The sequence below is a fragment of the Oncorhynchus tshawytscha genome, linkage group LG18, assembly GCF_018296145.1.
Source record: "Oncorhynchus tshawytscha isolate Ot180627B linkage group LG18, Otsh_v2.0, whole genome shotgun sequence".
Taxonomy (NCBI): Eukaryota; Metazoa; Chordata; class Actinopteri; order Salmoniformes; family Salmonidae; genus Oncorhynchus; species Oncorhynchus tshawytscha.
The window spans coordinates 13,936,086-13,947,709 of NC_056446.1; the positions used below are offsets into that span (position 1 = coordinate 13,936,086).

General features: G+C 47.2%; 1 protein-coding gene across 14 annotated transcripts in view; it reads left to right on the forward strand.

The window, feature by feature from the left end:
• LOC112217538 (TGF-beta-activated kinase 1 and MAP3K7-binding protein 2) overlaps positions 1–11,624 on the forward strand; it is a 72,087-nt gene that overhangs the window by 57,768 nt on the left and 2,695 nt on the right. The window contains exons 2-7 of one of the 14 annotated variants that reach the window (XM_024377872.2): positions 4,158–4,356; positions 4,462–6,169; positions 7,386–7,546; positions 8,231–8,321; positions 10,703–10,798; positions 11,182–11,283. In XM_024377872.2, the coding sequence (XP_024233640.1) occupies positions 4,255–4,356; positions 4,462–6,169; positions 7,386–7,546; positions 8,231–8,321; positions 10,703–10,798; positions 11,182–11,283 (2,260 nt within the window). In that variant the 5' untranslated portion in view covers positions 4,158–4,254. Of the gene's footprint in view, positions 1–4,157; positions 4,357–4,461; positions 6,170–7,385; positions 7,547–8,230; positions 8,322–10,702; positions 10,799–11,181; positions 11,284–11,624 lie in introns of those variants that run through there. The other 13 variants (XM_024377874.2, XM_024377875.2, XM_024377876.2 and 10 more) reach the window with 13 other exon arrangements.

Below are 11,624 nucleotides of genomic sequence, written 5' to 3' on the forward strand. Positions count from 1 at the left end.
CTTTGGTGACTAAAAACTCATGCTTCCTACCTACCCTTTAAGACAAGCTGTTGACGGTGGTCTGAACCACAGTGCATCAAAATGGGACTCATTTGTAAATATTTTAAACATGAACTAATATTTCTCAGATGAGCTGCTGCTTAAATGGACTTAATATACAACTGAGTGTACAAAACATTAGGAACCACTTCCTAATATTGAGTTGCATCCCCTTTTCCCCTCAGACCAGCCTCCAATAGTTGGGGCATGGACTACAAGGTGTCAAGCATTCCACAGAGATTACTGGCCCATGTTGACTCCAATGCTTCCCGCAGTTGTCTCAAGTTGGCTGGATGTCTTTTTGGTGGTGGACCATTCTTGATACACACAGGAAACTGTTGAGCGTGAAAAACCCGGCAGCTTTGCAGTTCTTGACACACTCAAACCAGTGTGCCTGGCACCTACCATACCCAGTTTAAATATTTTGTGCCTTCTCTGAATGGCACACATACACAATCAATGTCTCAATTGTCTTTTGAAAATCCTTCTTTAAACTGTCTCCTCCCCTTCATCTACAGTACACTGAAGTGGATTTAACAGGGGGCATCAATAAGGGATAGGTTTCACCTGGGTTCACCTGGTCAGTCTATGTCATGGAAAGAGTTCCTGATGTTTTGTGTACTCAGTGTATTTGGAATAGGATTTATTGTACTCACTCCAATGTTCAAATATTCCTTGGATAGTTAGAAATGTTGGGTTGTTGAATGAGGCCTTGAAGCTCTCAGGTGTAGCACTGATTTTGAGGATTTGACAACACTCCTTTGTTCACAATTGTGCTTGGCCCCAAATATTGAAGTGAATGATTCGGTCGTCGTACCTTGACCCACAGCAGATGTGTGTTTGCACGGTAGCGTGCGTGTGTGTGTGTGTGTACCACGTGGCCACACTGGAGTACTGGGGCCCCTGCCAGCAGGCCTCAGAGCGTCCACTGCCAATTAGTCCCTTTATTTGTTTAAATTTCGCTGGACTGCGAGGTAGTTAGACATTCCAAGCCGTGTTGCTGCCTGGTGCCTGACGCTGCAGAGGACTGCTCTGATTGAAGACTGTGGGATTTATAGGGATTTTCACCGTGGTAATGGCCTTGGCGTGTCGATGGCATAAACCAGAAGATGTACCAGCTGGTTTAACCTAGGGGACTGGCCGTGTTGAAAGGTGTGTTAGGCACGGGGCACTGATGGAGGGAAAGGCTGGCTGGCTGCGTAGTGGGCCTCTATTTTCTATCAATCAGAGTAAAATGTGCTGGCCATATATCATGATATCTGATCCCCACAAATAGGGTTACCTTGGACCTACAACCCTCCAGGTTCTCATTTATAGAAGCTGTGAACTTTACCTACTGCAGCTACACACCAGATCAGGAAAGTAACACACCTCAGGTTGTAACAAAGTTGTATTCATCATCTTCATATGAACATAAAAAGACATAGATGAAGTAGGCTATAACTTGTTTGTTTAGAATATGTAATGTGGGGCGGATATATTTAGAATATATTTTTTATGTGGGGCGGCAGGGTAGCCTAGTGGTTAGAGCGTTGGACTAGTAACCGCAAAGTTGCAAGTTCAAATCCCTGAGCTGACAAGGTACAAATCTGTCATAGGTTAACTGCCTGAACAGGCAGTTAACCTACTGTTCCTAGGCCATCATTGAAAATAAGAATTTGTTCTTAACTGACTTGCCTAGTTAAATAAAGGTAAAATAAATAAATAAAAATGTCAGGAATGCTGCGACAGCACTGTGTCCAGTTACAATCTCTCCACTTAAGGCTCCCGTGCATTGATCGTTAATACCCATTACATTTTTTCTCTAATTGAAGCGGACATTTTTATGGTGCACCCACTCATACTGAGTGAATGAGTCCATTGACAAGAGCGTGGCAGGGGCTGTTACCTCCAGAAATTAGCCTGGAGCTGCGGGTCAGTGCTCTGGCACTGGGAATAACAGCTCTGCAATGGGAGCTTTGTTTATTTATCTCCCTGGTTCCATAGTTCTCCTCTCAGGACCTATGACCACCCCCCCACCCCCCCCCTTTGCTCCCTCCCTCCACAGGCCCAGGAGTGGCTGTGAAGCTGAGCCAAACCAGGGCCTTTTCTTTTTGGGCTGTAATTATGTGCAATAAGGAAGTGTGGACCTTTTTTTGTTTTTTGAAGGCTGGAAAAAACTCTAACCACAATGTTGACCTGTAGTTGGGTCAGTTGCCAAGTAGTGAATTTCCTTTCCCACAGACAGACTAGTCCTGCAGCCCAGCCTACGAGAAGAGCCTGAATGGTGGATCATAAGAGTTCACCACTATGCCCTTTGGGCTGACCTATGCTCCTGTTTCTAAATCACACTAGGTAGATTTGCGTTAGTAGTGTTGAGGAGCCCCAGCTTTGGCTCGGTGATTGAAACATCAAAGCCTTGTTTTCCATAGACCTTATTAGCTGGAGGCGGTTACGTTTTCTCCAAACATGTAATCTGTGATATGGCAAATTTATATTCCTCTAGTTTGTATTTGCAGAGAGAGCCTCTCCTTCCTGCTTACTCCTTTGCTCATCTTTTTATGCAGTGAAATGAATTCTTCAGTCTGGTTGGTGTGATTGCAAAACCTTCCATTTCCTTGTATTGCAAAGGACAAAAGAAGGCATTGACTGACAGTTTGAGTGCCTGGGCTGAAAGAAAATGATGTACCCAGCCTTTGTTGTTCTGTGTCTCACTCTCTGAAACATGATTTACACGTTTTTCTCATGTGAGGACACATTGCAATAGTGTGTCACGATCGGGCTAGTTGTTTCATTGTATCATCCAAGTCAATATCCTGCCAGTTTTCAGATGTTATCCCAGCCGGTCTCGTTTGAGTCAGTCTCAGGCTGTTCCAGAGCCCTGTTGCTGCTGGCTCCCTCTTCTGACAGTAGCCCTGTGACTCCTCCCACTGTTATCATCAGTTCTGGTGGGATGTTTTGTCATCCAGATTGACATCTCCTCAGTTATGACATTACACATGCTCCCAGCTCAGATAAGACAGCACTGCTACTTGCTATGTCATTTCCTTGGCACAACAGGAGTAATGTGCCTCAAAGCTGCAATGTCTCACTCCTCTTATCAGACGGTCATACTTTGTGTTTAATATTTTTAAAGTAGCTTCTGGATTTAATTTGGCCCGACGTCCAATCTGATGGCTTGGATTACCATCAAGGGACCTATAACTTTGAGAGAATCCAGAATGCTCATCCTCCACCCACACTGGATTCATCTCTGCAGGTTTTTTCGGGGCCTACAGCACAATGTTTTGAATTGGCAAATTCTGAGCCTCCCGCTCGAGGACGTTTTGATTGAGTGCGGTTAGAAATAGCTCCAGAGTGTGGGCATGTGCGAAAGACATTCACCAAGTTACACCGTGCTATTCTCGTGAACATCCACTATTCTCCTCGACTCTATATCTAGGCTAAATATTCACCAGGGTCAAAAGACCCTCAATTCCGTGCTCTTGAGAAGGTCAGCATCATCCACACCGTGTGGCCCTGTCGCTCAGTGTGAATGACGCTGGTCTGTCGGCGGTAAAGCGGTGTTTTTTTGCTTGCCTCAAAGCTCCTCTGTAGCATTGACTTAACTGACGATCGTGTGCAGATTGCTACAGTTCTGGGAGCTACTGTTTGGGTCTGCTCTGTCCTTAATAAGACAATGTTGACGTTAAGATCGGTTGGAGAGTCTTTTGCTTCCTCAATAGTCCGAGGTGGTTTCCTACTCTTTTATTAAGATGATTTTGGGGAGGGGAAGGGCTGTGAAAATGAAAGCCTTTCCTATTTTGAAAAGGATTTCTGAAATATTGTTTTGAGAGCTCCCCCCACCGTGATGAAACAGGCGACCTCAAAATGTCTGACGGGTGTTTTTTCACCAGTATGAAGTTTGAATAGGCTGCTGTGTGCTCCCTCCTTCCCTGTCACTGCGTCACGCATAGGCCTACCTTGTCATTAACATACTTTCAAAACACAGACTGGTACCGGTACAGTACACACTGTCTCTTTACTCTGTGTAGACCAAGAGAGGGTGTGTATGAGAGTAGTAGGGGAACCCAGAAACTGCTACATGTGTGTCTGTTCAGTTACAACTGGGGCGACTAACCGAAGCGTCTGTTTTCCAGAAGATGCTCAAGTTGTGGCTGAGGTGCTGCCACCACTGAGGCGTCGTCAGTGTGCTGAACGGAGCGAGCAGAGCAGTCCTGACCTGGCAGTACACGAATGGCCCAGGGAAGCCACCAGATTGACATCCGGGTTTTGCACGACCTGCGCCAGAAGTTCCCTGAAGTTCCAGAGGGTGTTGTTTCCCAGTGTGTTCTGCAGGTGAGTCTGGGGTATCCTCCTTTCCAATCCATAGGTTTTACCCACCAAAATATATTTAGCTGATATATCACAAATGACTGATTTTGAAGCTTCTCTTTTCCTCAGAACGACAACAATTTGGACGCCTGTTGTGAGTACCTGTCTCAGGTGAGCCCGGGGTACTTGTACAGCGAAGGAGGAAACCTCAGCAACAACGACGACCCCAGCTTCATCAGGCTCCGCAATCACATGACCCAGCTGAACCTGGGCCTGCAGTCTCAGTTTCAAAATGTGCATGCGGCCCCGGGACGGGACGGCCTGAGGATGAACGGCAGCAGGACTCTGTCCCACAGCCTGAGTGACGGGCCCCTCCAGACAGGACAGACCCCCAACAGTGACTTCTTCCAGCAGGAGCCCCAGTCAGCCCCTGTGCAGGCACCCTCCAGCCTCAATGTGTTTGCCGTGATGGAGCCCACACGCAAGCCCCAGCCGCCCCAGCACCTGGGACTCTACCAGCTGGGGGGCAAAGGGCAGTCCATGGGCCATCATGGCCAGCAGACGCCCCGCTTCAACCCCATCACCGTCACCCTGGCCCCCAACATCCAGACGGGACGTAACACCCCCACCTCTTTGCACATACACGGCGGGCCCCATACACAGTCTGGACTGAGCAGTCCACAGGGTAACTCTATCTACATCAGGCCTTATGTGACCCAGCCCGGCGGTACGACCCGGCAAAGCCAGCAGCAGCAGGCTGGCAGGGCCCAGTATAGCCCCACCTCCCAGCCCCAGCAGCAGATCTATCAGATCTCCCATCCCACCTCACTGCCTGGCTCCCGGACAGGCCCTTCCTGCCAGCAGCACCAGCACGGCTCCTCACATACCTCACAGCACCAGTCACAGGGCCACCAGACCTCCCATGTCTACATGCCCATCAGCTCCCCTACCAACCCACAGGCCCCCTCTATACTCCAGGCCCCCTCTGGAGGTCAGGCCTCCTCCTCTGGTGCCTCGTCCTCGGTCATGCCCTCTGGCATGTCCTCCTTCAGCCAGTACAACATCCAGAACATCTCCACCGGACCGCGCAAGAACCAGATAGAGATCAAACTTGAATCTCCTCAGAGGAGCAACTCCACCACGACCACACTGCGCACCAGCAGCAGCCCCCGCTCCAACTCCTCCACCTCCTCCTCCTGCCCGTCATCCTCCTCCTCTGTCGGGGCAGCCCCTGGCACCACCACTACCCCCCTGTCCATCGGAGGCCCGGGCCTAAGCCGCAGCCAGCCCACTGTTTACATCTCTGCCAGCCCGCCCACCGCTGCTACTACCACCCCCTCTGACGAGGCCGTCATGGTCCCAACCGGCTCTCGCTCCCAGCCCAAGTTTTACATTACTGCTAATAACGATGACGGTGGAGGCAGAAATCCTCCAACCGTCTACATCTCTGCTCAACCTCCTCCGCACGGGTCGCAGGGGGCCCGGAATATGGGGGGCCAGGTGAGCATGGGCCCCGCCTACATCCACCACCACCCACCCAAGTCCCGCGCGTCTATGGGAGGGGCAGGCACAGCCACCTCACCCAGGGTGGTGGTCACCCAGCCCAACACCAAGTACACTTTCAAAATCACAGTGTCCCCCAACAAGCCCCCAGCAGTGTCCCCTGGCGTCGTTTCCCCTACCTTTGAGGCCACCAACCTCCTCAGCCTCCCGTCAGACCACCATTTTGTGGAGCCAGAGCCCCATCATCTCTCAGACCCTCTGTCTGCATACAGGGAGAGGCCCAGCGAGCCACGCAGACTCAGCATGGGTTCAGATGACGCTGCATACACACAAGGTAAGACAGGATCAGGGTTACTAAAATCTCAGCCGTTAGCTGCTTTGCTTTGTCGACAGTTACGGTCTGTCACTAGGAAGTATAGACACTCACCCACAAACACACATCCGGATACAGTTAGTTGTGCAATTGTTTAAGTTGAACTATGGTATCCCTCAGTCACATGTGCAACAAAAGTCAAGTGGCCAAAGAGACGTAACATCCACTTTGAGAATAACTTTCCCCCATGACAGTAAGGAATAGAATGCATTTTTGTCCACCAGTAGTAAATGCCTTTTCCACTGCATTCTGCCAAGAAAGTCATTTGACTATTGCGTATCGTTTATGCCTGCTTTTAACTTTGATTTCTGTAATATTGACACTAATGCATTTTTTTTAAAGCCAAATTGCATCTACGTTTGTCTCATTAAAAACCTCTTGGCTTTAAAACCCTGCTTCATCTCAGCCTGATTTGAGGGAGCAGATGAATTGTTGAAGGTGACTCGCATAGGGGAGGGGTGTGATTGGAGCATGAGTCGGCTGCTATAATGCTGGGTTTGCGCTGACAGCCCTTGGACTGCGGCAGTGTGAGTCAAATGTGTTGGAGCGCAGCGTTTCCTTTTTTGGACTTTGACTGGATTACGTGCAAGTCGGTGCCTGTGGCCTTTGCTAGACGCTTACTTGCTGCTGCGACTACTGTGGGGCTTCTACTCTCTCTCACCAGCCCTGAGGCTGTGCCTTCTGACCCTTATCTTTCACTGCAGCCCTCTACATGCATTCCTCGTCTGCCTGGAAAAACACAAAGCCTACTTCTGAGTGGTGGGGGGGGGGTATTATGTTTGTTGTTTACTTTGGTCTTTCTGTGTAGGGAATGAATGAATTAAAGCAGGGACAGTTATGAATGCGTTATAAGACCAAGCATGTTATGAATGCGTTATAAGACAATGTAACACTTCTTAGGATGTGTTTTGAGCAAGTTTTTCCCCGGGATCATTGTTCACTCCCCCAGAAGCCCTTTCTAAAATAGGCCATGAAATGAAGAACGAATATGCTACTGTATGATTCTTACTCAGCCCCACTGCACGTAGCGTTATTTCCAAAAGGGAAATGTATCTAGCTTTTGCGGTTCTTCAAACACACCATAAGCCTGTGCTGTAGGCATGTACTTCAGCAGTCAGAGATAAGCCATCAGTCTGTCCCCATGTCACAGGGTTAATGTGTACTATGTATCTTGTAGCCCTGTTGGTTCACCAGAAGGCCCGTATGGACCGGCTGTGGCATGAGCTGGAGTTAAAAAAGAGGACGCTGGAGAAGCTAAAAGAGGAGGTCAACGAGATGGAGAATGACCTGACTAGGAGACGGCTAGAACGATCCAACTCCCAGTCCCAAATCCCCTCGGTAAGTCCGCACAGACACTGCTCTCCCACTACACACACTACTCTCCCACAGAGAGATACTACAGCGACGAGAACATCAATGTTCCTTTCCTTGTGCAGCAGCTGTATTCAACTGTCTTAATAGAGGTCTTCGGCAATTTGACTCAACAATACGCTCCTGAGTCGCGTGGTGTATTTAATGTATTTTCTAAGGAAACCATGATTCTTTGGGGCAATTCAAAAAACACACACCCTCCCTTTGCATTTTTTCACCCAATGTCAGGTTTACGTTAAGCGTGCAGCTGTGGGTTTATTGAACTATATCAGACCGCAAATCAAGTGGTGCTCGGAGTTTTCTGTTGAATCAGCATTTTTTGGAGTCAACTATCACTGTGTGTTAGTCAGGGCCGCGGACGTGGAAGGTTAAAGTTAAAAGCCTGGAGTTGAACTCAGTAGCTCTTGTGTTTTCTGTGTATTCACTAGGCCAGGAAGACCTGGAGATAACTCTCTTCCTGACACTGTTAGCCCACTTGGCTCCGTGCACCTCCGTTGACTTATTACAGGCTTGTGTTGTGAGTCTGTACCGAACAGCATGTGCCGAGGCTCTCAGTCTCTCTACTCCTCCACTGTGCCTCATCAGCATACCATGCTGCTGCCTGCCTGTAAATGGCGGTTTATATGACCCTGTTCCCTTCTCTCTTATCAGATTGAGGAAATGCAGCAGTTACGATGCAAAAACAGGATACTGCAGATTGACATCGACCTTTTAACCAAAGAAATCGATCTTCAAACAAGAGGTAGGCAGCTCGGCTTGGTTTCGTGGGGTGCGCTTTGTCAGCGTGCTTGCCGGTGTTGGGATGAACGTGACACCAGCTCTCTGTGTGTGGTGTGCATGCATGTGCTGTACGTCCAGTGTGTTCATGGTGTTTTAACGTGCTGTCTTTGTTGCTTTAAGATCGACTCCTTCGTATAGCCCGGGTTGTCATATTTCATTGTTTAGTCATATTTCTGTATGTTCTAATGGGTAGCTCTGTAGAGAGAGCGAGAGAGTCAGAGAGGGGAAACTAATGTGGCCTATAACAGAGTGAAGCAGAGTGGGGAAGCATGACCTGTGTTCAGTACAGCTGTACAGTAGTAGGTCTGTCTGCCTCTGCCAGGCCTGGTCTGGTCACATCCCCTCGGCACACGCAGTCAAGGTGCTGCCATTGTAATGTTAACTACCAGTTGTTTCCTGAATTGCATCCTGTTGCTGGTTGGTAACAAGGGATTTATAGCCCACCTGGCCGCTCTCCACGGCCGACAGGATTAATACACCAGCTAGCACAGCCACACAGGTGAATGGAGAATTTAAGGTGGCTCAGAATTGAATATGGCTTCTATTCAATAGATGGATTTGTGAGGAGTAAAGAGTCATGGCTTTGTTTTCTGAGTTCTTTATTTGTCTTTGTGTGTTAGACTGCAGTCTCTTACTTTATTGGTCTGTGACTCCTACACAGTTGCTGCTGTATGTGTGACTGTTGCATGTACAGTTGAAGTCAGAATTTTAAATACACTTAGGTTGGAGTCATTAAAACACGTTTTTCAACCACTCCACACATTTCTTGTTAACAAACTATAGTTTTGGTAAGTCAGGTAAGGACATCTACTTTGTGCATGACACACGTCATTTTTCAAACAATTGTTTACAGACAGATTATTTCACTTATAATTCACTGTATCACAATTCCAGTGGGTCAGAAGTTTACATACACTAAGTTGACTGTGCCTTTAAACAGCTTGGAAAATTCCAGAAAGGACGTCATGGCTTTAGAAGCGTATGATAGGCTATTTGACGTAATTTGAGTCAATTGGAGGTGTACCTGTGGATGTATTTCAAGGCCTACCTTCAAACACAGTGCCTCTTTGCTTGACATCATGGGCAAATCAAAAGAAATCAGCCAAGACCTCAGAAAAACTGTTGTAGACCACCACAAGTCTGGTTCATCCTTGGGAGCAATTTCCAAACGCCTGAAGGTACCATGTTCATCTGTACAAACAATAGTACGCAAGTATTAACACCATGGGACAGCGCAGCCGTCATACCACTCAGGAAGGAGACTTGTTCTGTCTACTAGAGCTGAATGTACTTTGGTGCAAAAAATGCAAATCAATCCCAGAACAACAGCAAAGGACCTTGTGAAGATGCTGGAGGAAACTGGTACAAAAGTATCTATTTCCAGAGTTAATCGAGTCCTATATCGACATAACCTGAAAGGCCGCTCAGCAAGGAAGAAGCCACTGCTCCAAAACTGCCATTAAAAAGCCAGACTACGGTTTGCAACTGCACATGGGGACAAAGATCATACTTTCCTCTGGTCTGATGAAACAAAAATAGAACTGTTTGGCCATAATGACCATCGTTATGTTTGGAGGAAAAAGGGTGAGGCTTGCAAACTGAAGAACACCATCCCAACCGTGAAGCACAGGGGTGGCAGCATCATGTTGTGGGGGTGCTTTGCTGCAGGAGGGTCTGGTGCACTTCACAAAATAGATAGCATCACGATAAAGGAAAATGATGTGGATATATTGAAACAACATCTCAAGACATCAGTCAGGAATTTAAAGCTTATTCGCAAATGGGCCTTCCAAATGGACAATGACCCCAAGCATACTTCCAAAGTTGTGGCAAAATGGCTTAAGGACAACAAAGTCAAGGTATTGGAGTGGCCATCACAAAGTCCTGACCTCAATCCCATAGAAAATGTGTGGGCAGAACTGAAAAAGCGCATGTGAATAAGGAGGCCTACAAACCTGACTCAGTTACACCAGCTCTGTCAGGAGGAATGGGACAAAATTCACCCAACTTAAGCTTGTGGAAGGCTACCTGAAACATTTGACCCAGGTTCAACAATTTAAAGGCAATGCTACCAAATACTAATTGAGTGTATGTAAACTTCTGTGATAAAAGAAATAAAAGCTGAAATAAATCATACTCTCTACTATTATTCTGACATTCTTAAAATGAAGTGACAATCCTAACTGACCTAAAACAGGGAATTTTTACCAGGATTAAATGTCAGGAATTGTGATGTATTTGGCTAAGGTGTATGTAAACTTCCAACTTCAACTGTATGTTCGTATGCTATGCGTACTGATGCTTTCAGTTTTGCTTATGATGTCTCTGTCCTGTTTGTCGCAGGACCCCACTTTAATCCCAGTGCAATTCATAACTTCTATGACAACATTGGATTCCTAGGTCCCGTCCCACCCAAACCCAAAGGTACTTTACGTGTTGGTAAGTTTAGGAAAGGTTGCATGGTCGCCTCTGGACAACCTGACCCTCTCTTCCGCTTCCACTTTCCCCTCTCTTGGTGTTTCATCGATGAATATCTATTGATAATGGGGCTTGAGATCTGTACTTGTTATGGTTTCTATCAGGGGTTATTTCTGTCTATCTGGGTGAAGTCTGCGTTGTTTAGATCATTCTCATCACGTATGTTACCTTTCATCCTAAGTGTTTTCATTCAAGTATCTGTAAAACCTGGCATCATTGGTGTTTTCATTCATACTTGCGGTGTTGTTTTCACCTCTGCATATGTCATCTTTGTTTTCATGCCATTCCTCGCCTCCGTCTCTTGCTTCATTCCTTCCCTCCATCCTGTGCTTGGGACCTGTCAGAGCCAGAGGGTCAGGGGACAGACGGAAGAATATTTAATGTCACCTCCACGCTAACCATGGAGCCCTCTTCTGCCCCTCCTCCTCCCGCTGCTCTCCCCCTGGGTTGGTACCTGTAGCTCTGTCTGTCTGTCCCTCTGTCTGTCCCAGTGGTCCAACCTCTCCCCTTTCCTCTGTCATACTGGGTCAGTCCTGTCCATCCAACCTGCACACCATAACAATCTTTCAACAGATGACCTTTACATAACGTTTTGCCATTTCATACTTAGAAAGCACCATTGACCACTAGAAAATAACTTGAGTCATCCCTTCAAGCACATTTGTTGATGAAAGGTTTTCCTGTTATTTGAACATTTGACAGGATTCTCTTGGCACTCGGATACTTTCTTAGCATTAAAAGGGCAATATGCAGTTGCTACATCCCATTTTTGGACTTATAAACTAAT